A 26,256-nucleotide genomic window follows, 5' to 3' on the forward strand; every position below is an offset into this window, starting at 1 on the left:
CCATGTGTACTACATCCACTGCTCTACCCTCATCCACATGCTTGGTCACCTCCTCGAAGAATTCAATAAGACTTGTAAGGCAAGACCTACCCTTCACAAATCCGTACTGGCTGTCCCTAATCAAGCAGTGTCTTTCCAGATACTCATAAATTCTATCCCTCAGTACCCTTTCCATTACTTTGCCTACCTCCGAAGTAAGACTAACTGGCCTGTAATTCCCGGGGTTATCCCTATTGCCTTTTTTGAACAGGGTCACAACATTCGCCACTCTCCAGTCCCCTGGTACCACCCCCGTTGACAGTGAAGACGAAAAGATCATTGCCAACGGTACTGCAATTTCCTCTCTTGCTTCCCACATAATCCTAGGATATATCCCGTCAGGCCCGGGGGACTTGTCTATCCTCAAGTTGTTCAAAATGTCCAACACATCTTCCTTCCAAACAAGTATCTCCTCTAGCTCACACTCTCCTCTTCAACAATACGGTCCCTCTTGTTTGTAAATACTGAAGAAAAGTACCCATTCAAGACCTCTCATATCTCTTCCGATTCAATATACAGTCTCCCACTACTGTCCTTGATCGGACCTACCCTCGTTCTCGTCATTCTCATGTTTCTCACATACGCATAAAAGGCCTTGGGGTTATCCTTGATCCTATCCGCCAAAGATTTTTCATGCCCTCTCTTAGCTCTCCTAATCCCTTTCTTCAGCTCCCTTCTGGCTATCCTGTATCCCTCCAATGCTCTGTCTGAACCTTGTTTCCTCAACCTTATGTAAGCCTCCTTCTTCCTCCTTACAAGACATTCAACCTCCCTCGACAACCAAGGTTCCCTCACACGACCATCTCTTTCCTGCCTGACAGGTACATACATATCAAGGACACGCCGAATCTGTTCCTTGAAAAAGTTCCATATTTCCATGACATCCTTCCCTGACAGCCTATGCTCCCAATTTATGCTCCTCAGAATATTACTTCAGAATATTACTGCTACGCCACCGCTAATCCCATTGCAAGGTACAAGAGAAACAGGCCCTTCGGCCCACCAAGACTGTGCCAAAATATGATGCCTTTCTCCACTAAAAACCTTTTGTCTCTATGCAGTCTATTCCCCTTCCTAGTCATTTAAGATGTGTCTGGATAAATACATGAGTAGGTGGGGAGTAGAGGGATACAAATGCTTAGGAATTGACCGACAGATTTAGACATTGCATTTTGGTCGGCTCAGGCTTGGAGGGCCGAAGGGCCTGTTCCCGGGCTGTAAATTTTCTTTGTTCTTTCTTTGCATAGTATAGTTTGTATTAAAGAATGTACAAGAGGAACAGGCCCTTCGGCCCACCAAGACTATGCCAACATATGATGCCTTTCTCAACTAAAAACCTTTTGCATCTACGCAGTCTATACCCCTCTATTCCCCTTCCTAGTCATGTATCTGCCAATATGCCTCTTAAATATTGCTATTGTATCTGCCTTCACCACATCCTCCTTGCATTCCAAGCACTTACCACCCTCTGTGAAATAAAACCTGCTTCTCATATCTCCTTTAAACTTACCTGCTTTTATCTGAAATAAATGTCCCCTAGTAATTGAGATTTTTACTCTGGGAAAATGACTCTGACTATCCATTCTATCCTCGCCTCTCATAATTTTATCAATTTCTATCAGGTCAAACCACCCCCGCCCCCCCATCCTTCAACCTTCAAGTGAAAACAAATCAAGTTTGTCCAGTTGCTCCTCATAGCTCATACCCTCCAAATCAGATAACATTTTGGTAAAGCACAGCAGGTCAGGCAGCAACCGAGGAGCAGGAGAATCGATGTTTCGGGCATAAGCCCTTCATCATCACACTCTTGACTCTGATCTCTAGCATCTGCAGTCCTCACTTTCTCCTAACATCCTGGTAAACCTTTTCTGTACCCTCTCCAAAGAATCTACATCCTTCTGGTGATGTGGCAACCAGAAATGTACACAATATTCCAAATGGGGCCTAACTAAAATTCTATACAGCTATAAAATGACTTGCCAATTTTTATACTCTATGCCCTGACCAATGAAGGCAATCATGCCATAAGCCTTCTTGACCATCCTATCCACTTGTGTTGCTGCTTTTAGGGAACTGTGGATCATATGCCTAGATCCCTCTGTATGTTGGTGTTACTAAGGATTCTGCCATTTATTGTATCCTTCCCTCCTGAATTAAATCTCCCAAAATGCATAATTTCGCATTTTTCTGGACTAAACTACATTGTCAGGCTACCTGCATTCTCCTTCAAATCATTTATATTTATTACAAACAACAGGGGTCCCAGCACTGATCCCTGCGGATCACTACAGGTCACAGTTCTTCAGTAAGAAAAACATCAGTCTACTGCAACTCGCCGTCTTTTGTGACTAAGTTAGTTCTATATCCATCTTCCCAGCTCACCATGGATCCTATGTGTCTTCACCTTTTGTATCAGTCTGCCATGAGGGACCTTGTCAAAGGCCTTGCTAAAGTCCATAGAGGCAACATCTGCCACCCTGCTGTAATCAATCATCTTTGTCACTTCCTCAAAAAAGTCAATCAAGTTTGTGAGACATGACCTTCCCCACACAAATCCTTGCTGCCTATTGCTCATAGGTCCAGATTTTTACAAATGTGAGTAAATCCTATCCCTAGAAATCTTCTCCATCAATCTCATCACCACTGACGTAAGGCTCACTGGCCTGTAATTTCCCAGATTATTCCTGTTGTCCTTCGTAACCAAGGAACATTGCTGCCTATTCTCTAGTTGTCTGGGATCTCTCCAGTGACTAAAACAAAAGACATAAAGCTTATGTATTAGACCCCAGCAGTTTATTCACCTGCCTCCTTCAGCATTCTGGGATAGATCCCATCAGGACCTGGGAACATGTCTACCTTAATACTTTTCAAAACACCAATCATCTCCTCATTTTTTATGGTGACGTGCCCCAGAATATCAACATACCCCACCCAAGACTCACCATCCACTATGTCCATGTCTTTTGTGAATACCAATGCAAAGAATTCATTAAGGATCTCAATCACTCCCTCTAGTGCCAAGCATAAATTCCCTCCCTTGTCCTTGAGTGGACCTATCTTCTGCCTTGGAACCCTTCAAGCCCATGGCATCCATGTGGATTTCACCAGTTTCCTCATTTCCCCTCCCCCCACCTTACCCCAGTTCCAAACTTCCAGCTCAGCACCGCCCTCATGACCTGTTCCTAGCTGCCAATCTTCCTTCCCACTTTTCCGCTCCATCCTCCTCTCTGACCTATCACCTTTACCCCTTCCTCCATCCACCTATTGCACTCTCAGCTACCTTCTCCCCAGCCCACCCCCCTCCCATTTATCTCTCCACCCCCGAGGCTTCTAGCCTCATTCCTGATGAAGGGCTCCTGCCTGAAACGTCAATTTTCCTGCTCCTCGGATGCTGCCTGACCTGCTGTGCATTTCCAGCACTACTCTAATCTAGACTCTGATCTCCAGCATCTGCAGTCCTCATCTTCACCTGGACCTATCCTTTCCCTAGCTACCCTCTTGCTCCATATATGTGTATAAAGCTCAGTCTGGTAAGATTCCAATGTTAAATAATGGAGAAACAACACATCATTGAATCAACTAACGCACATTAAATCCTGGGAGAGATAGTAGAATGGTACAACACAGCAAGAGACCATTCTGCCAATTGTGCCTTTGAAAGAACTATCCCACACTCTCATTTTCTCTCAGCATTTCTCCTTTTCGAGTGTACAAACCTTTCCCTCAGGCTCACAGTCGAATCTGCTGATCAATCAGACAGTGCACTCCAAATTGTTGCACGAAAGTAAACCCCTCATCTCCACTTTGCTTTTTTTAAAAAAATTATATGAAGTCAGTGTCCTCTATTACCAACTCTATTGCCACTAGAAACAATTTCCCCTTTGTGCTCTTTCAAAACCAGTCCTCATTAAGGTAATCATGAAGACTATAGTGACTGTAAAGAGATCAGGCCCTCATAGAATATGAGTTCCCTCACTGGGGCTATTAATTAGACCATAAGACATAGGAGTGGAAGTAAGGCCATTTGGCCCATCAAGTCCACCCCGCCATTCAATCATGGCTGATGGGCTTTTCAACTCCACTTACTCGCACTCTCCCTGCAGCCCTTAATTCCTTGCGAGATCAAGAATTTATCAATCTGGTCTAATCAGGGAGCCATGGCTGACGGATATAAACAGGAGGGCCGGGGGTTCTGTTCACTCTGAGAGCTGGCTGTGAGGGAGCTGGATCAATGTGAAGGACTCTCCGTGTGTAAAGTAAGAGTGACTTGGTGATGGGATAGCAGCCTCCAGGGAGTTATTTCAGTGGCGATGAGAGTGGGACATGCTCCTGAGGCCATTCACTTGCAATAGTCATCTTTGAGTTGGCATAAGCTGGCATCGTATGTTATTTGGGAAGCTTGACTCATTCGATCCTGCTGTCGAAGACTGAGCCCAAATGCGTTATTTTTTCCAGGCAAACATCATTGGGTCAGATGAAAAGCAATGAGTAATTCGCCTGACAGCCTGTGGACCCACAGTGTTTTTGGTTATTAGGCCCTAACTTTCCTGAAGCACCAGATATGAAAACCTTCCTGAGTTGTTGGATTTAGTGGAAGATTATTTCAACCCCAAGCCTCCTCTAATGCTGAATTGTTATCGGTTTTACTCGGCAGTTTGAGAATCGGGGGAATCCGTATTGGGATTTTTGACTAAGTTAAGGTGACTGGCAGAGGCATGTGACTTCGGTTTAACCCTTAATGAGATGTTGAGAGACTGTTTGGTATGTGGGATGAATGATGTAACCACATAAAAGCGCCTACTAACTGAAGCCCAAATGGATTTCAAATAGGCACTCCAACTGGTTTTATCATCGGAGAATGCAGCAAGTGGAGTAAAAGAGTTGCAGGATATTCCGATGGAAGTGGACACCCTCCCAAGGCTGACTGAGCTTGGGGGACACCACATGAGTGAAGACAATTGCATAACCTCACTCGGGACATATCCTGAACAGAGGGATTCTAGGTCAGCCCACAACAAAACCCCAAAACAAAGTCAAGCATCGACCAAACGGTCAGAGTTTTCTTCAGGATCCGGGCCGGGGAGCCATTGTAGTTGCTGCCAGTATGTGGGCCTGAGACATAAAAGAGTCCCACTGGACCTAAATGGAGTAAGAGAACTCATACACCAGTGTCCAGGAGAGTGCACCCACCTCTGGTTTAGAACTGTTACACTCCTTAGCAACATCCAAATGAGAACCAATCAAAATGAACATTTGGTTAAATGGTCATGTAGCTTGATTAGATATGAATAGATTCTGTACAGTGTGGAAACAGGTCCTTCAGACCACACCGACCCTCCAAAGAGTACCCACCCAGTCCCATTTCTTTCTGACTAATGCACCTAACACTATGGGCAATTTAGCATGGCCAATTCACCTGGCCTGCACATCTATGGACTGTGGGAGAAACCAGAGCACCCAGAAAAAACCCACACAGACACAGGGAGAATGTGCAAACTCCACACAGACAATCACCTGAGGCTGGAATCAAATCTGTCACCCTGGTGCTGTGAGGCAGCAATGCTAACCACTGAGCCACCATGCCACCCCTTTTTGCTTTGGACCCCCAGGACACTCAGCTGAGAGCATCAAGGGTTTGTGTCACTTTTTGGCTTATTTTTATCAATGACTTGAAATTACCTGTCACCTTTTGTTCTCAGTTTCGCTGTACCTACACCATCCAGATCCCCAGTGGTTTGGAATGCCTCGATGAAATCTCCTCTCAGCCTTCATTTATCCAAGAGAGTCCCAACATCTCCAAGCTAACTCCATAACTGGAATCATACATCTGGATCATTCTGCACTCTCTCCAATACACTCCCTTCCTAAAGTATGACACCCAGGACTGCACTCAACACTCCATTTGAGAATGAACCCGGATTTCATAGAAGTTCAATTTTAATTACAAGTTTAGTAAAAACATTTAAAATTATATTCCCTGAGTAAATTAGAATGATTTGTTCCCATTGTTACTAATCAGAGAACACAGGTTAAAAAGCAACCAGAGGAGAAAGTATTTTTCAAGGAGTTACACTTCAATCTTGAAAGATAAAGCTCTTTTGTTTAATTTCAAACCTGCCATAGTACCTGCATAGCTGATTGCCTGAAACAATATTGTGTTACACAATAGCTGACTCTCCAGTGCAGCCTTATGTGTGGCACCACTGCAACACCCACACATACAATTGATTCCTAGGTAAAAACAATGACTGCAGATACTGGAAACCAGATTCTGGATTAGTGGGGCTTGAAAAGCACAGCAGTTCAGGCAGCATCCAAGGAGCCTGTATTCCTGATGAAGGGCTTTTTCACGAAACGTCGATTTTACTGCTCCTCGGATGCTGCCTGAACTGCTGTGCTTTTCCAGCCCCACTAATCCAGAATACAATTGATTCCTGACATGTTAGTTCCTGGCTTTTTACAGACAATACCACAATGTAACAGTGAATTCTGATGATTCTGACAACTCCATATATAAGTCACTGAGCACTAAGTTATGACCAGGACCACCTCATCATTCAGGGCATTCGCCTTCTCTAGTCTAAGATGCTGGATGTTAGAAACTAAAGCAGAAATTGCTGGAGAAACTCAGCAGGTCTGGCAGCATCTGTGGACAGAAAGCAAAGTTAACATTTCGAGTCCAGTGACCCTTCTTCAGTTCTGAAAGGTTAACACTGCTTTTGCTCAACAGATATTGTTTGTGATATACATAAATGATTTGGTAGAAGGTATAGGTAGCCTCGTTAGCAAGTTTGCAGATGACACTAAGGTTGGTGGAGTATCAGATAGTGAAGGGGACTGTCTGAGAATACAGCAGCATAGATAGATTGGAGAGTTGGGCAGAGAAATGGCAGATGGAGTTTAATTTGGACAAATGCGAGGTGATGCATTTTGGAAGATTAGTAAATGGAAAAGTCCTGGGGAAAATTGATGTACAGAGAGATCTGGATGTTCAGGTCCATTGTTGCCTGAAGGCAGTAACGCAGGTCAATAGAGTGGTCAAGAAGGCATATGGCATGCATTCCTTCATGGGACGGGGTATTGAGTACAAGAGTTGGCAGGTCTTGTTACAGTTGTATAAGACTTTGGTTCGGCCACATTTGGAATACTGCATACAATTCTGGTTGCCACATTACTAAAAGGATGTGGATGCTTTGGAGAGAGTGCAGAGGAGGTTCAGCAGGATGTTGCCTGGTATGGAGGGTGCCAACTATGAGGATAGGTTGAGGAGATTCGGATTATTTTCATTGGAAAGAAGGAGGTTGAGGGGGGACCTGATTGAAGTCTATAAAATCATGAGAGGTGTAGACAGGGTGGATAGCAAGAAACTTTTTTCCCAGAGTAGAGAACTCATATACTAGGGGTCACGAGTTCAAAGTGAGAGGGGAAAGGTTCAGGAGAGATATACGGGGAAAGTTCTTCATGCAGAGGGTAGTGGGCAATTGGAATGTGTTGCCAGCAGCGGTAGTAGGGTGGGAATGATAGCATCTTTTAAGATGTATCTAGACAGATACATGAATGGGCAGGGAGCAAAGAAAATAGATGGCTGATTTAGATTGAGGAACTGGATCAATACAGGCTTGGAGGGCCGAAGGGCCTGTTCCTGTGCTGTAAGGTTCTTTGTTCTTTGTTCTTAGATGCTGCTGGGATTTCCCAGCAGTTTCTAGTTTTGTTTCTGATTTCCAGTATCCGCAGTTCTTTGGTTTCCTGGTTGGTCGAGTTGGATGGAGACATGAGCAGGTAACGATTGACTGATTCATTTTAGACTCTTTGACAGGAGGCCATTACGATATTAAACTTCATCCCAGTACAAGGTCACTGATTGCTGTTAAATATGGACCGCAGCTAATGAAATGGCTTTCTTCCATTGTTCTACTCAGCTGGATGCAGACCGAGATGAGGAGGAGGTGTTTTATGACATATCTGTGGCAGTCGACAACAAATTGTTTCCTACCAAAGAACCTGCGGCTGGTAGGTTCCACATCCAATGGACAACTATTTGTTTCATGTTGAAAATGACAGAGGTAAAGGAATTGTTGACAGTTATATAATTATAGAGCCATAGCAAAGCATAGCACGGAAACAGACCCTTCACTCCAGTTGGTCCATGGCCAACCAGATATCCTAACCTAATAAGACCATAAAACATAGGACCAGAAGTAAGGCCATTCGGCCCATCGAGTCCACTCTGCCATTCAATCATGGCTGATGAGCATTTCAATGCCACTTACCCGCATTCTCCCCGTAGCCCTTAATTCCCTGAATCTAGTCCCATTTGCCAGCACTTGGCCCATATCCCTCTAAACTCTTCCTATTCATACACACATCCAGATGCCTTTTAAATGCTGTAATTGTACCAGCCTCCACCACTTCCTCTGGCAGCTCATTCCATACACACACCACTCTCTGAGTGAAAAAGTTGCCCCTTAGGTCCCTTTTATATCTTTCCCCTCTCACCCTAAACCTATGCCCTCCAGTTTTGGACTATGCTACCCTAGGAAAAAGACCTTAGTTGGTTAGCCCCTGAATTCAGCCATCACATCTCAGTCAATGTGGATTTGAAGTGAAGTAAACCAATTTACCAGATCGGGTAGACTGACTGAAGGGGATTAGGCTGAAACCCAACTTTATTACCTTATGTATGCAAATAGTCTTTGGTGGTCCAGAGGTAGTCAAAGTTTCAACAAAATGTCTCGTATTTTTTCAGCAATACTCCAGTTGTGTACACACTTGACTATTTGTACACCCAACTTTTTAAATTCTTTTCCTGGAAGTGTTGTAAATGCTAGACTCTTAGAGCACAGAACGAGGCCAATTATCCCATGTTAGACCATAAGACCTTAAGGAAATTGGAACAAGAGTAGGCTATTCGGCCCCTCGAGCCTACTCCACCATTTAATAGAATTATGGCAAGGAATAGGAAGAGAATAGACGGAGATGGATCTTGTAGGTTTAGAATGAAAGGGTAAAGTGTGTCAGCGCACACTTGAGGGCCAAAGGGCCTGTTCCTATGCTGTATTGTTCTTTGTTCTTTTGTTCTACACCTGATCCAACATTGCTCACTTTCATTTTCCCATGAAAGAATCAACCCCATCGAATTTCAGAACAAAGAATATTGTATGAACAACAAAACAAAAGGACAAACGAGAAGTACAGCACAGGAACAGGCCCTTCGGCCCTCCAAGCCTGTGCCGATCCTAATGCTCTAACCAAACTAAAAAACAAATCTACTGCCCTTATTCGGTCTGTATCCCTCTATTCCCTCCCTATTCACATAATTATCCATATGCCTCTTAAATATCGCCAATGTGCCTCTTCCACCATCTCTTGGGGCAGTGTGTTCCAGGCAACTGCCACTCTCTGCATCAAAAGTTTCCCTTGCACATCTCCCTTAAACTTTCTCCCTGTCACCAGGAACCTGTGCTCCCTTGTAATTGAAACTTCAACTCTTGGGGAAAAGTCTCTGTATCCATCCTATCTATTGTCTCTTATAATTTTGCAGACCTCTATCAGGTCTCCTCTCAGTCGTCATCTTTCCAGTGAAAACAATCCCAGTCTGTTTAACCCTTCCCCATAACCAGTACCCTTCAGACCAGGTAACATTCTGATGAACCTTCTCTGCTCTCTGTCTAATGCTTCCACATTCCTCTGGTAGTGTGGTGACCAAAACTGCACAGAATACTCCAAATGTGGCCTAACAAGGGTTTTGACCACGTGATGATCCCCTTCTCTAGCATAGCGTAAGATAGAATGACTGTTTTACAAGTATCAAAATTCCTCTTCCTGTGCCCGTCACTTGTTGCAACTGCATTGTAGCAGCACCTGCTCACACATGGATCCTGTTTTGATAGCAGCTGTTCCAAAATGAGAACCCCTCCCCTGATATGAACATTGGTAGGTACCATGAGCGTTCACCAGCTCCCCTTCCAATCCTATCATGGGATATTTCATGTCCACCTGAGAGGGCAGGCGGTATAAAGTCTCCTTGGAAAGTTTCAGCTTTGTCCTCCAGTCTCTGTCCCAGTCTCCAGTCCCTCACTCAACCTTCACATTCTGAGGCGGAAGAGTTACCACCTGGTTGATCCTGAATGTCAACATTTGCCACTGGAAACTGTGACCAATTTCAATAGGAGATAGAAATCACCTTGTTCTTAAGTTCTCTCCCTAATTTCTTAACATCCTCTTTCCTCAATTATACCAGGCCCCAGTGAACTTGACCTCAGTTTGCTTGTGGATGCCACGGATATTGTTGATATTGAGCCAGACTCCGATGAGCAGGTATTTGAACATTTTGTTTCTTTTTCCCAAACTCTGTTTTCTAATCCCAAGTTTGTAAAGTAACCTTCACAAACCATTAATGTGACTGTTCCTGAGTAGAATCATTATAAGCAAGCAAGTAAATTTATTCTGGCTGTGTTGTCCTAAGGATAGTATTCCTTGTCATTAAAATAACAGAAAATGTTGGATACAGACAGCATTGTTGGAGAGAAACTGAGTTAGCATTTTGTTTGGTAATTTAATCAGATGCTCAGATGAAAGCAAAGAACCGCAGATGCTTCTGAAATAAAAAGCAAAAGTGCTGGAGAAACTCAGCAGGTCTGATCGCAGCCATGAAGAGAGAAACAGTTAACATTTTGAGTCCAATGTGACCCTTCTTCAAACGCCAAAGTGTTTTTCTCTCTCTTCACAGATGCTGCCAGACCTGTTGAGTTCCTCCAGCAATTCCTAGTTTGTTTCGAGCTGATACCAGCTGGTCTCCTGAGGGTTTTCCCAGTATTTTCTATTTTTATTTCATTTCTAGCAAACATCCTTTTGCGTACTTCTTGTTGTGGGATTTCTTGTAACTGCACAACATTCCAAGTAGGCTATTTTGTTGAAAAGATTCATGTTCTTCCTAAAACTTGATCCAGAGACGGATTTTTCTTTCATTTCTATCATTAGAATAAAATATCCTGAGCTGTGTTGTGTGTGTCTTTACCAATGAATAAGTATTTCTTAATTCTTCAACTATATCCTCTGTCTCCATAAGATATAGGAGCAGAAATTAGGTTATTCAGCCCATCGAGTCTGCTCCGCCATTCAATCATGGCTGATAAGTTTCTTAACCCTATTCTCCTGCTTTCTCCCTGTAACTCTTGATCCCCTTCATACTCAAGAACCCCTATCTATCTCAGTCTTAAATATACTCAATGACCTGGCCTCCACAGCCTTCTGTGACAATGAATTCCATAGATTTCTGACTGAAGAAATTTCTCCCTATCTCTGTTCTAAAAAGGTCTTCCCTTTACTCTAAGGCTGAGCTCTTGGATCCTAGTCTCTCCCACCAATGGAAACATCTTCCCAACATGCACTGTGTCCAAACCATTCAGTATTCTGTAAGTTTCAATTAGATCCCACCTTATCCTTCTTAACTCCATCGAGTATAGACCCAGAGTCCTCAAATGTCTCCATGTATAGATTCCCTATTTGGTCCCTAATGGTTCCCACTCCTCCTTTAACCATCCTTTGACTATTTATACAGCTTTAGAGGATTTTGTGATTCTCCTTTATGTTAGCTGCTGTTGTCTTTTCATATTCCTTCTTTGCTGCTCTTATTTGATTTGTCATCTACTGAAATTTATTATTCAGCCCAGTTCTCAATCGTATTTTTGACTTGACATCTGTCATGAGCACACTTTTTAAAAATTCTTCTTAATCATGATTTATATCTCTTCTGTCATCCAGTCAGCTCTGGATTTATTTTTCCTTTCGAAGGAGTATACCTTGACTGTGCCCGAACCATTTCTTTTGAAAGTAGCCCATTGTTCAGCCGCCATTTTCCTGCCAACCTTTGACTCCAACTTTTTTATTCAGGTCCATTCTTATCCCATCAAAGTTGGCTTTCCTGCAATTAATCATTCTTTCTTTGGACCGCTCACCACCCTATTCCATAGTCACCCAAAACATTACGATACAGTCATCACTAAATGTTCTCCCACTGACATGTGATTTCAAGAACTGTGTCTCATTTCCCATTGGACAAAACACATTATTTTATGGAACATTCCCCTGGACTTAATCTCGGATCAGTTGTCCCTCTCTGCTGTTTACACTACTCCTATCCCATTCTATATTCAGATAATTAAAGTTGCCTTTTAGAACCACTGCATAACCTTCACACCTCTGTGTGTGTTCATTCACATCCTTCCCACTAGTTGGTGGTCTATAGATTACACCAAGCCATGTTCTTTGACTCGAGTCTGCTCTGGACCCCTCTTGGACATCCTCTGTCCCCAGCACTCTAATGCTCTCTTTATGTGCAGGATGTACTCCAGTATTGATTGAGCTGGTCATGACCTAAAGGACATAGCTGCTGGACTGGGGGTCTGCAGCAGGTGGTGAGGGAACCAACAAGAGGGAAAAACATAGCTGACCTCATCCTTATCAATCTGCCAGCTGCAGATGCATCTGCCCATGACAGTACCAGTAAGAGTGACCATTGCACAGTCCTTGTGGAGACAAAGTTCCACCTTCACATTGGGAATAACCTCCATCATGTTGTGTGGCACTATCAATGTGCTGAATGGGTTAGATAGCAAACCGGTCTAGCAACTCAAGACCGGGCATCCATGAGGCACTGTGGACCATCAACAGCAGCAGAATTGCACTCCAGCTTAGTCTGCAGCCTCATGACCCAGCATATCCCCCACTCAACCATTACCATCAAGCCAATGGTTCAATGCAGAGTGCAGGAGGGCATGTCAGGAGCAGCACCAGAGAAACCTGAAAATGAGGTGTCAACCTGGTGAAACTACCAAACAGGATGACTTGCATGTCAAACAGCATAAGCAGCAAGTGATAGACAGGGCTAAGTGATTTCACAACCAATGGGTCAGATCTAAGCTCTGCAGTGCTTCCACATCCACACGTGAATGGTAGTGGACAATTAAACAACTCACTGGAGGAGGAGGCTCCACAAATAAACCCATCCTCAACGATGGAGGAGCCCAGCACATCAGTGCGAAAGATAAAACTGAAGCTTTCACAGCAACCTTCAGCCAGAAATGCCGAGTGGATGATCCATCTCGGTCTCCTCCGGTGGTCCCCAGCTTTACACATACCAGTCTTCAGCCACATGATATCAAGAAATTGTTGGAAACACTGGATATTACAAAGGCTATGGGCGCTGAAAACATTCCAGCAATACTACTGAAGACCTGCGATCCAGAACTTGCCGCGCCCTTAGACAAGCTGTTCCAGTACAGTTACAATACAGGCATCTATCCAAAAGTGTAGAAAATTGCCCAGATACATCCTGCAGATTAAAAACAAGACAAATCCAACTCGGTGAATGGCCATCAGAAAAGTGATGGAAAGTGGCATCAACTGTGCTATCAAGCAGCACCTGATCAGTAATAACCTGCTCAGTGGCGCCCAGTTTGGTTTCCACCAGGGCCACTCAGCTGCTGACCTCATTACAGCCTTGGTTCAAACATGGACAAAGAAACAGAATTCCAGAGGGGATGTCAGAGTGATAGCCCTTGATATCAAGACTGCATTCAACAAAGTGTGTATCAAGGACCCCTAAAAAACTAGAGTCAATGTGTATTGATGGATATGGGGTGTGCGGAATTCTCTGCAAGTTAGAATCATACCTGGCACATAGGAAGATGGCTGTGGTTGTTGGAGGTCAGTCATCTCAGCTCCAGGACATCTCTGCAGATCTCTCACCTGCAACATCTACATGCCAATCTGAGCATCTGACTCCCAGACTTACTGTACTCTGTGTATTTACATACATGCATGGTAACCCAGATTTGATTAGATTAGATTACTTACAGTGTGGAAACAGGCCCTTCGGCCCAACAAGTCCACACCAACCCGCCGAAGCGTAACCCACCCATACCCCCACATTTACCCCCTACCTAACACTATGGGCAATTCACCTGACCTGCACATCTTTGGACTGTGGGAGGAAACCGGAGCACCCGGAGGAAACCCACGCAGACACGGGGAGAATGTGCAAACTCCACACAGTCAGTCACCTGAGTCGGGAATTGAACCCGGGTCTCTGGCGCTGTGAGGCAGCAGTGCTAACCACTGTGCCACTGTGCCGCCCACTTTATACTAAAGGTTATGTAGTTTAGATTAGATTACTTACAGTGTGGAAACAGGCCCTTCAGCCCAACAAGTCCACACCGCCCCGCCGAAGCGCAACCCACCCATACCCCCACATTTACCCCCTACCTAACACTATGGGCAATTCACCTGACCTGCACATCTTTGGACTGTGGGAGGAAACCGGAGCACCCGGAGGAAACCCACGCAGACACGGGGAGAACGTGCAAACTCCACACAGTCAGTCGCCTGAGGCGGGAATTGAACCCGGGTCTCTGGCACTGTGAGGCAGCAGTGCTAACCACTGTGCCACCGTGCCGCCCCAAAGACTGTAGTATTTAGACTGTAGTATTTTCTCAGACTGCACCCATCAATTTACTGTTCTCTATTTTAGAGCTATCAATCTCATCCAGTAATACTGTGCAGTCTCCGGTATTGTCTCATTGTTTACACATTCCTGCTGAATTAGTTGAAACCCTCTCCAGTAGAACTGGTAAATCACTCCCAGCATGCAACTCAGTCCCAGCTCTGCTCAGGAGTTCATACTGGGTTCATACAGGTTCCAATCTTCCCAGAGCAGGTCCCAATGTGCTAAGGCAACTCTCTGTGTGGAGTTTGCACATTCTCCCCGTGTCTGCGTGGGTTTCCTCCAGGTGCTCCGGTTTCCTCCCACAATCCAAAGATGTGCAGGTCAGGTGAATTGGCCATGTTAAATTGCCCGTAGTGTTAGGTGAAGGGGTAAATGTAGGGGAATGGGTCTGGGTGGGTTGCGCTTTGGCGGGTCGGTGTGGACTTGTTGGGCCGAAGGGCCTGTTTCCATTCTGCATGTAATCAAATCTAATCTAAAGTTCCTCATCCTGCATTAATTTTATACATTCATCTGTTTTATCCTCCTGTTCCTCTATTCACTTGTGTGAGGCTGTGGGTGTAATCTGGAGATTGCTATTAATCCTAGTTTTCTCCCTATCTCCCTTAATTTGAAATGAAAGACAACTTTCCTTTTTCTATCTTATGCTGTTGGCTCCAACTTAAATCCAAACCGGAGTGCACAATCCTGGAATTCCCACCCTAACTGCATGGTGGATGTACTTACAGTACGTACACTGCAGCAGTTGAAGGGCGCAGCTCCCCTCCACCATCTGAAAAATAGGTAATAAATGTTCCATTTCCCCAATGCAAATAGTGCAAACAAACATTACTAGATTCCCTCAAACTGTTCACTGGCAGCAAGAATCCTATTGTTTCTTCACGGACTGTTTTTCTGAAAGGCAGTTGTGAAAATCAAGGGTTAATGTGGGCAGCACGGTGGCTCAGTAGTTAGCACTGCTGCCTCACAGCACCAGGGTCCCAGGTTCGATTCCAGCGTCAGGTGACTGTCTGTCTGTGAGGAGTTTGCACATTCAACCCGTGTCTGTGTGGGTTTCCTCTGGGTGCTCTGGTTTCCTCCCACAGTCTAAAGATGTGCAGGTCAGGTGCATTGGCCATAGTGTTAGGTGCATTAGTCAGAAGGAAATGGGTCTGGGTGGGTTACTCTTCAAAGGGTTGGTGTGGACTTGTTTCCACACTGTAAAGAAACTAATCTAATGTGATTGGTTAAAAATCAAATTCCTTTCCGCATCAAACAAATACAGTTTGAAATACCACTGTAAGATTCACCTCATTAACATGGGCTGTTGCAGCAATGAAACTCTGTTCGCTGGCAATGTTTCACTTAAAAAAATAAATATTGCTTGGCTTCAATTAACATGGAGTGAGAAATATGGCACCTAATGGGCTATACACCACAGCATATTAAAATGGTCTGTGAGGCAGAGGGAAGGCACCTCTCATTATCCATGCTCACCATTTTTCTCCATTTCTTTCACTGGGCCTGTCAAAGGCTCGTATTTCAATGAGCTCAAAAAAGCTTCCCCTGTCAGAACTGATTTAGTCTCCCATTAGAAGCTGCTCTCATTGCGGAGATCTGTCTTGGTGTTCCATCAGCATCAATCCACACATTTCACACTTTGTTTTATTGGGGACACCCTACACGGGCCATTCATTCCCGTGCTAGCTCTTTGAAAGAACTATTTTCAAAAAAGGTTTTTGTTGGTTAACTATTCATGTAGGTGGGTTCTGAGGAAGGGTCACTGGATTTCTCTGATTTCTCTCCACAGATGCAATTCTGTAATTTCTATTTTTGTTGCTCATGTAGCAGATTCTGTTTGCCATGCGTTAATGACGTGCCCTGTTTCCTACTTTACAACAATGAGACAACACGTCAAAACAGTGTGCTCAAAGTTGCAAAGTGCTTTGGGCTATCACAAGGTACTGAGATGTTATAGGGGAAGGCCTCTACTTGTACTTTCAGCATTGTCTTGGAGTTATATTTCTGCCCATATTGTGTACCTTTGGCTACTATTCACGTGCAGGATATTGGTGAAGCCACATTTAGAATACTGCGTACAATTCTGATTGCCTTTCCAGAATAACTGGTTTAATAATTGTACAGCTCAAAAGCTCTGTAGCATCCATTTCAATAAGACTTTTGATTTTATCTTTATATTTGGCAGATGGATAACTGGTCCACAACATCTGAAGATACCAAAATGGAAGGTTAGTATTGATCTTAACTTGGAAATCCAAGCAATGGGCCAAGGCTTGCCATCAGGATCACACTCCCCACAGTAATCCAGAGGCTCCGGCTAATTTCTGGGGTGGGGAGAGGTCATGGGTCCCAGTGCATAAGAACAGATCTCTGCAAAGCCTTCCTGCAGAAAAATCATTCTCTCTCAGTTTTTACCCCTTGTCTCTCAAACACCTTTTACAGGCAGAGAGAGGGAGTTCCAGATTTCCACTACGTTCTGTATGAAACCATCCTTTCCAACATCATGGCTGAACATTAGCAAATACTCTCAATCCTCCTACTCCACCCTGTTGATGTAGACGGGGGCGAATTCTCATCCTTTCTTCCTGAAGTCAATGATCAGTTCTTTCGTTTTGCCGACATTGAGAGAGAGAGATTGTTCTTATTGCACCACCACACCAAGCCCTCTATCTCCTTCCTGTATTCTGACTCCTTATTGTTAGATATCTGTCCTACCACGTTGGTGTCATCAGTGAACTTGTAGATGGTGTTTGTTCGGAATTTGGCTACACCATTTTGGGTGTACAGATGGTACAGTAGGGGGCTAAGAATGCATCCTCAAAGGGCTCCAGTGTTGAGTGTTATCGTGGAAGAGGTGCTGCTGTCTATCCTCACTGATTGCGGCCTGTGGGTCAGGAAGCTGAGGATCCAGTTGCAGAGGGTGGAGCTGAGACCTAGATCTCAGTTTTGAGATCAGCCTGGAGGGGATGATAGTGCTGAAGAAGGGAGCTGTAGTCAATGAGCAGGAGTCTGATGTAGGTGTCCAGATGTTCCAGGGATGAGAGCAAGGCTAGGGATATGGTATCCGCTATGGACCTGTTTCATTGGTCGGCAAATTGTAAGGGATTGAGGCAGGCTGGGAAACTGGAGTTGATGCAAGCCATGACCAGCCTCTCGAAGCACTTCATGGATATTAAGGTCAGAGCCACTGGGCAGTAGTCATTAAGACACGTTGCATGTACTTTCTTAGGTACTGGGTGATGGTGGTCTTCTTGAAGCAGGTGGGGACTTTAGTTTGTAGCGGGGAGATGTTGAAGATATCGGTGAACATCTCCACCAGTTGCTCAGCACAGGGTCTGAGCACTTGGCCAGGGATCCATGGCTTTCCCAGGAAGACCAATTTGATGTTTGTAGCAGTGACCAAGGGAACAGCTGTGTCTGGGTCTGTTGGTGCAGGCATCACCCCGCCACTGGCATTCTACTCAAACAGAGCATAGAAAGCATTGGGTGCATCAGGGAGGAATGTGCTTTTGTCTGCCATCTTGCTCTGCTTCATTTTGTATCCCGTCATGTTGTTTAGGCCTTGCCGCAGGTGACAGAAGTCTATGATTGGTTTGAGCCTCCAACTTCATCCAGTGCTACCTCTTGGCATCTCCAATGGCTTTGCAGAGATCATATCGGGATTTCCTGTAGACATCTGGGTCGTCTGATCTGAACACTGCACACCTGGTCTGCAGTGTGGAGTGCATTTCCTGGTTCATCCAAGGTTTACAGTTGGAGAACACCCAGATTGAGTTGTTTGGCACACAGTCCTCCACGCACCTGTTAATGAAGTCTGTGACAATGGTGGTATACTCGTCAAGATTTTCTGCTGAGTACTTGAACAGGGTTCAATCCACCGATTCCAAGTAGTCCCAGAGACGGTGTTCCACAGCTTTGGAGCAGCATTGTACTTTTTTTTGTGAAGGCTCCTCCTGTTCCAGCTTCTGCTGGTCTGCTGGGAGGAGGAACACAGCGGCATGATCTGGGCTTCCAAAGTGTGGGCAGGGGATGGAGTGGTTGGTCTTTTTGATGGTTGTGTAGCAGTGGTCCAGAATATTCGGTCCGCTGGATGGATCAGGAAACGTGTCGGTGGCACTTTGGCAGCGCCTCCTTGAGGTTTCCCCGGTTGGAGTTGAAGGCCACGATAAATAAGCCTTAGGGAAGTTTGAATAGTATAAAATTATCCAACAAAAAAAACATTACAAGAACAAATCATTTCCTGCTCTGTTGGATCTATTAATCCTTTGGCCTGATTAAAAATGTGAGGAAAGCTCAGGGGCACAGCTCCTACAATCTGTTTGCTGATTAGATTTTCAATTAATAATTTTTTTTGCAGAAAACCCGAAGCAAGCCAAGATTATCTTTGTTATTGGTAAGTAGCACTTAGAGCAGATTTATCCAATAGGCCTTTTTGAGTCTTCAATGACTGAGACTGGTTAATTATACCAACTAACACATTCTTGCTTTGTGAGATGTTGATGACTCCAGGCATACAGCTAACTGTTAGATACAAAGGCTAGAAGACTCACATTTAAATACCATGTTTCACAATTTCCACACAGTGATATCGAGTTTGCATTTTTAGGTGAGCCTCTGGGGTAGGCTGTGGTTTAAGTGCAACTATCTGTTAGTCAATATGCAGTTGGATTGTTTCAGGAGCTGTTCCCAGCAGGTACTGCCTGTTGTTGGCTCATCCTGTATCTACTGTTGTTAAGGGTGGCTGAATGGTTAGCATTGCTGCCTCACAGCACTAGGGACCCAGGTTTGAATTAGAAGGGCTAATGCCCGAAACGTCGATTCTCCTGTTCACTAGATGCTGCCTGACCTGCTGCGCTTTTCCAGCAACACATTTCCATCTTTGAATTAGCCTCAGGCAACTATCTGTGTGGAGTTTGTACATTCTCCTTATGCGTCTCGTTTGGGTGCTCTGGTTTCCTGCTACAGTCCAAAGATGTGCAGGTTAGGTGGATTGACAATGTTAAATTGCTCAGTGTTCAGGGATGCGTAGGTTAGGTGGATTAGCCATGGGAAATGCAGGTTTACAGGGGTAGGATGTTCTTCAGAGAGTTGGTGTGAACTTGCTGGGTCAAAATACCTGCTCCCACACTGTAGGGAATCTATAGAGAGTGTTTCAGAAGCACCTGGGAAACTAGCCCAAGCGTGGATGGAGAATGTATGAACCCAAATAATGCACTTTTTTTTTAGAAAGATAGTCGCTGTTGATGGGAAATATGACGGACAGTTTGCGTACAGGAAAATCCCACAAGTATTGACATTCAAATAGTCACTTGGGGGAAGACAGCTAGACTGCGCCTCATTAAAAAGATACATTTTGTTGAAGATTTACACCTCGAATGCATCAGGACAATTACATTGATAACCAATTTGAGATTACCATGGTTGGGTTTGTAGTGGGGCACACTTGTGAGTTCTGGAGATCACGTGTTCATTTATAGGGCCCACTTTGCAGACAGAGAGAAGATGCATGCATACTGTGCCTGTGTCACTTTTACAAAATGGGTGACAGCCATTCTCTGGCCTATTCCTCAGGACAATGCCCGGTTCAATTCCCGCCTCAGGCGACTGACTGTGTGGAGTTTGCACATTCTCCCCGTGTCTGCGTGGGTTTCCTCCGGGTGCTCCGGTTTCCTCCCACAGTCCAAAGATGTGCTGGTCAGGTGAATTGGCCATGCTAAATTGCCCGTAGTGTTAGGTAAAAGGGGTAAATGTAGGGGTATGGGTGGGTTGCGCTTCGGTGGGGCAGTGTGGACTTGTTGGGCTGAAGGGCCTGTTTCCACACTAATTAATCTAATCTAATCTCACCAACTGCCTGGATTAACTTTAAACACAGCTCGGCAGTTAACTGTCAGTCATCCTCTAACTGGTGCATGCTCTAAGACACGTCTCAACCTCCAGAGACCACTTGCTATCAATCAATACTCCTCATCCAGTATAGAATGCTGATTTTCTCTTCTCACGCTTGTGAAGAGATGAGTACAAGATGAAAAGCTTTGACATAATGTGCTCTTTTCTCTGCAACACCCAAACGCCAATGTTCTGACAACCAGGTAATCTGGTGAGATCAGAGTCAACATTTCACTGTCCAATCTCTCCACTGAAGCTGGGGTGGCCTGCTGAGTATTTTCAACATTTTTCTGCTTTAGAGATTTCCAGCATCGCAGTATCGAGAGTGATATTGGTTGAAAGATAGATAATGGTCAGGAAGAATTACCTCAATCTGATTTGAAATAGCAGCCACAGGATCTTTTATGTTCCATATGAGAGGGCAGATGGGTTCTTTGGTTTAACATCTTGACCAGAAGACCTTGTCTCTTCTGTTCTGACCTTTCTTTGTGATCTGAGCTCTTATTGTTAACACCAATGGGCAAACTGCACGGCTTGTAAAAAAACTCTTGAATGATAGAAGCCTAGTAAATGTTCCTACCTGAAGCATATATCTACAGTAGGCTGCTGACCTCTGTGCAGGAACTTGTCTTAATGGGGTTGTAGGTAACACACTGTCAAAAGTGCACTATCTTTTATTAATGGTCTCAGGAATGAGAATGGTCAGTTTTGTTTGTCTGTATAATCTTCCACAAATCCTGAAACAGGTTAATGCCTTCAGTGAAGCATTGCAGGGGGAGGGATGTTTCAAATGAATGCAGTGACACATTCATTACTAACACCTCTCTGGGCCACTGATGGTTCTAACGCTTCTCTCAGTAGCACAGTAGGTTCTACTCCTGACTACATTAGTGGGAACACGGCAGATAGTGGAGAGCCATCAATTTATCAGTCTGTGCCCTGAGATTAGATTGTTCAACTTGGCCATTTGAGTGAACCCTGTAGCTACCCAGTTAACAGACCTGATGAAGAAGAATATTGCACATGCAGTGAATGATTGCACAGACTTCATTTTTTTGATTTATGTCCTCTTCCTGAACTTTGAAAATAAATTGAAAGTCATTCTGGCTGCATTTCAGCTTCAGTTAGACCAAAGTATTGACTAATTCCGAAAGCAGTCCTTCAAGTGAAGCTGTAGTTAACTCATAGCCATAGAGTCTTAGAGATGTACAGCATGGAAACAGACCCTTCAATCCTACTTGTCCATGCCATCCAGACATCCTAACCTAATCTAGTCGCATTTGCCAGCATTTGGCCCATATCCCTCTAAACCTTTCCTATTCATCTATCCATCCAGATACCTTTTAAATGTTGTAATACTACCAGCCTCTACAACTTCCTCTAGCAGCTCATTCTATACACGCACCACCCTCTAAGTGAAAACGTTGCCCCTTAGGTCCCTTTTAATTCTGTTCCCCCTCACTCTAAACCTATGCCCTCTAGTTCTGGACTCCCCTACCCTGGAGAAAAGATCTTGTCTATTTACGCTATCCATGCCCCTCATGAGTTTATAAATCTATATAAGGTCACTCCTCAACCTCCGACGCTCCAGGGAAAAGAGCCCCAGCCTATTCAGGCTCTCCCTATAGCTCAAATCCTCCAACCCTGGCAGTATCCTTGCAAATCTTTTCTGAACCATTTCAAATTTCACAACATCCTTCCTAAAGCACGGAGTCCAGAACAGCGCGCAGTATTCCAAAAGTGGCCTAATCAATGTCCTGTCCAGCCACAACATGACCTCCCAACCCTAATACTCTAAACACTGACCAATTTGCTAGATTGATATCACGATTAAGGGATTTTAGATGCAAGGAAAAATTAGAGATTGGTTTTATTTTTCTTGGAGCAGAGAAGATTAAAGGATAACTTTGTTGAGGTGTTCAAAATTGTGAACAATTTTGACAGGGTAAAGAAGGATATTCTGTTTCCACTGGTTGTTATGTCGGTCACTAGGCGTTACAATTTCAAGATTGTTAGCATGAGAGCTAGGAGTGAGATGAGGAGGAACTTCCTTACTCAGAGAGGAGTTAGGATTTAGAATGTGCTGCCTGGGGGCGGGTAGTGGAGGCAGACTCCATAGGAGTTTTCCAAACAGAGTTGGATAGATACTTGAAAGAGCTGAAGTTAAAGTGCTAAGTTGATAGCTCAGGAGAGAGAGAGACTAGTTGGGTCGCTCTTTTGTGAGCCAGTACAGACAGCAAACATGCTATAAAATTCTATGTTTCTATAGGTCAGGAATGTTTTGGAATACTCCCCACTTGCCTGGATGGGGGCAGCTCTAACAACACTCAAGAAACTTGATTCTTTCCAGGACAAAGCAGCCCACTTGATTGGCACTACATCCACAAGCATCCAAGGTCAGGAATGTTTTGGAATACTCCCCACTTGCCTGGATGGGGGCACTCTAACAACACTCAAGAAACTTGATTCTTTCCAGGACAAAGCAGCCCACTTGATTGGCACTACATCCACAAGCATCCACTCCCTCTACTATCCATGCTCAGTATCAGCAGTGTATACTATCTATAAGATGCACTGCAGAAAGTCACCAAAGGTCCTCAGACAACACCTTCCAAACCCATGACCACTCCCATTGAGAAGGTCAAGAGCAGCAGCATGGGAACAACACCACCTTCAAGTTCTTCTCCAAGCCACTCACCATCCTGACTTGGAAATATGTTGGCGTTCCTTCACTGTCACTGGGTGAAATTCCTGGAATCCCCTCCCTAAGGGCATTGTGGTCAATCCACAACTAGTGATCTCCAGCGGTTCAAGAAGGCAGCTCACCATCAGCTTCTCAAGGACAACTAGGAACAGGCAATAAATGCTGGTCTGGACAGCGACATCTATATCCCAGGAGTGAATATTTTAAAAACATCAGGAGGCACATTAGTAAAGTATAACATTTTCATCTCAAACAGTTTTTAAAGAGAGGTGGGGTATCTAAATTGGTTCTTGGTCAATGTCACTGTGGCCAGCTTCACTGGAAACAGATTAACTGGTTGTTCATCAGATGTTTCTGTGACCTTGCTGCGTGCAAATTGGCTGCATTTCAGAAGTAATGGGAGCAAGATAAAAGCATTTTGTGATGTTGATTTCTCTGCTGCCCTCTCTGTTTGGGAGGTGTAAATGAAGTTAGTGAAACTTGAAAGGGTTCAGAAAAGATTTACAAGGATGTTGCCAGGGTTGGAGGATCTGAGCTACAGGGAGAGGCTGAACAGGCTGGGGCTGTTTTCCCTGGAGCGTCGGAGGCTGAAGGGTGACCGTATAGAGGTTAACAAAATTATGAGGGGCATGGATAGGATAAATAGACAAAGTCTTTTCCCTGGGGTCGGGGAGTCCAGAACTCGAGGGCATAGGTTTAGGGTGAGAGGGGAAAGATATAAAAGAGACCTAAGGGGCAACTTTTTCACGCAGACGGTGGTACGTGTATGGAATGAGCTGCCAGAGGAAGTGGTGGAGGCTGGTACAATTGCAACATTTAAAAGGCATTTGGATGGGTATATGAATAGGAAGGGTTTGGAGGGATATGGGCCGGGTGCTGGCAGGTGGAACTAGATTGGGTTGGGATATCTGGTTGGCATGGACGGGTTGAACTGAAGGGTCTGTTTCCATGCTGTACAACTCTATGACTCCATCTAATAATAACTACCAGCAGCTATGGGCACATCTAACCCTAACCCATCATGGAATACAGAGTTCGATAGATAGAATCCTTACAGCATGGAAGCAGGCCATTTGGATCATCGAGTCCACACCAATCCTCTGAACAGCATCCCACCCAGACCCACCCAATCGCTGTAACACTGCATGTCCCATAACTAACCCACACATCCCTGGACACTCTCACATGACTCAGTCACCCTAACCTGCACATCTTTGGGCTGTGGGAGGAAACCGGAGCACCCAAAGGAAACACACACAGTCACCAGGAGAATATGCAAACTCCCCACAGACAATCAGCCAAAGGTGGGATCGAACCCAGGTCCCGGTGCTGTGAGGCAGTGGTGCTAACCACTGAGCCACTGTGCAGCAATGAAATAAGGAAGCTCCCCACTACACTGTCAAGAGAAATTAGGAACGGATAACAAATGGCAGCCTAGCCAGCAAGACCAATGAAGGAATTTGAAGAGAAATTAGTTTTACTCTGTGCAATACACCACAGTGATTACATTGCAGGAATACCTACATGGTTATGAAGCTGTTTCTAGACCAACAGAGGTCAGGAAAATGCTCAGTAAATAGAAGTTGTTTGCTGCACTCATCACATGTCATATCTCGAACCCTTCATGTACTGAATCCCAAAATATCCTTTAAAGGTGGTCCAGGCTCAGGCAAGGAAACTCAGTGCAAGAGGATAGCAGCACAGTATGGTTTCACCTACATATCTTCAGAAGACATTCTACGTAATGTGGTAGCAGTGGGGCCAGAAAGGAGAAGAGAGACACGGGAAACCATGGAGCCTGAGGAACTGGTGCCAATGGTGAGTGAAATCAGTCTTTCCGGAAATTGCACACATTCCCAACCTGGAACTGAAAGGTGGGATTTTCATAGGCCCATGTTTAGCTTTTAGATGGACCTGCAGCAGGGAAGGGGTTTTTTTTGGCCTGGAAGGAGGAAGAAAATACTTTCCTGACAGAGGGTTTAATTTTTGTGATTAAGTTCTCAAAATGTTTCATGCAAGTCAGGTTTTGTGGTCAAGAAATCTCTTTTGCATTTATTAGCACGTCATGAATATTCATCGATGTTGCAGCTTTCCAGAATTACATTGGGACATGTGTTGGTTCACCAAACACAAATTATGAAATGGCTCGATAAATTAAATGTGAAGCTGCAATAGGGTTAACCCTAACCCTATCATAGGGTAGAGTTCTACCCCTGAGCTCCAGAGAATGGGCGGCATGGTGGCACAGTGGTTAGCACCGCTGCCTCATAGTGCCAAAGACCTGGGTTCAATTCCCACCTCAGGTGACTGTCTGTGTGGAGTTTGTACATCCTCCCTGTGTCTGCATGGGTTTCCTCTGGGTGCTCTGGTTTCCTCCCACAGTCTAAAGCTGTGCAGGTTAGGTGAATTGGCCATGCTAAATTGCCTGTAGTGTTAGGTGACGGGGTAAATGTAGGGGAATGGGTCTGGGTGGGTTGCACTTCAGCGGGTCGGTGTGGACTTGTTGGGCCAAAGGGCCTGTTTCCACACTGTAAGTAATCTAAGAATAAAGATTTTCTTCGGTGACTCGGCTCCTTCAATAACCGGGCTCTTTCTTTCTGATGTTCAGAGGTGAAGCCTCTCTGTGTTGACTATCTCGCGAAAAGTTTCAGTCAGATGTAGTCTGGCTTGTTGTTGAATGCTCACAGTGCCAGGCCCTAACTGGAGGACACACCACACTGTAGAAAGGATGTGACTGCACCAGAGAGGGTATTGAGGAGATTCACCAGGATGATGCCTGGACAGGAGGGCCTGCAGTAAGGGGGAATGATCGGACAGGCTGGGCCATTTTCCCTGGAGCAGGTTGAGTGGGGACCTGATCGAAATAAAAATCTAAGAATGTAAGAACTGAGAGTCTAATGATGACCATTATCAATTGTTGGAAAAACCCATCTGGGTCACTGATGTCCGTTAGGGAAGGAAATCTGCCATCCTTACCTGGTCTGGCCTACACGTGTTTCCACACCCATAGCAATGTGGTTGACTCCTAACTGCCCTCTGGGATGGGAAATAAATACTGGATGCCCTCATCTGTGAATGAATAAAAATGAATCGAGGTGTATAAGATTATGAAGGGCATAGATAG

General features: G+C 44.7%; 1 protein-coding gene across 3 annotated transcripts in view; it reads left to right on the forward strand.

Moving 5' to 3' along the window:
* ak5 (adenylate kinase 5) overlaps positions 1 to 26,256 on the forward strand; it is a 99,922-nt gene that overhangs the window by 62,167 nt on the left and 11,499 nt on the right. For all 3 annotated transcript variants that reach the window (XM_043698687.1, XM_043698685.1, XM_043698688.1), the window contains exons 7-11: positions 7,959 to 8,049; positions 10,280 to 10,356; positions 16,728 to 16,770; positions 18,900 to 18,935; positions 24,787 to 24,950. In XM_043698687.1, the coding sequence (XP_043554622.1) occupies positions 7,959 to 8,049; positions 10,280 to 10,356; positions 16,728 to 16,770; positions 18,900 to 18,935; positions 24,787 to 24,950 (411 nt within the window). The remainder of the gene's footprint in view (positions 1 to 7,958; positions 8,050 to 10,279; positions 10,357 to 16,727; positions 16,771 to 18,899; positions 18,936 to 24,786; positions 24,951 to 26,256) is intronic.

Source organism: Chiloscyllium plagiosum, chromosome 11 (genome assembly GCF_004010195.1).
Source record: "Chiloscyllium plagiosum isolate BGI_BamShark_2017 chromosome 11, ASM401019v2, whole genome shotgun sequence".
Lineage (NCBI taxonomy): Eukaryota > Metazoa > Chordata > Chondrichthyes > Orectolobiformes > Hemiscylliidae > Chiloscyllium > Chiloscyllium plagiosum.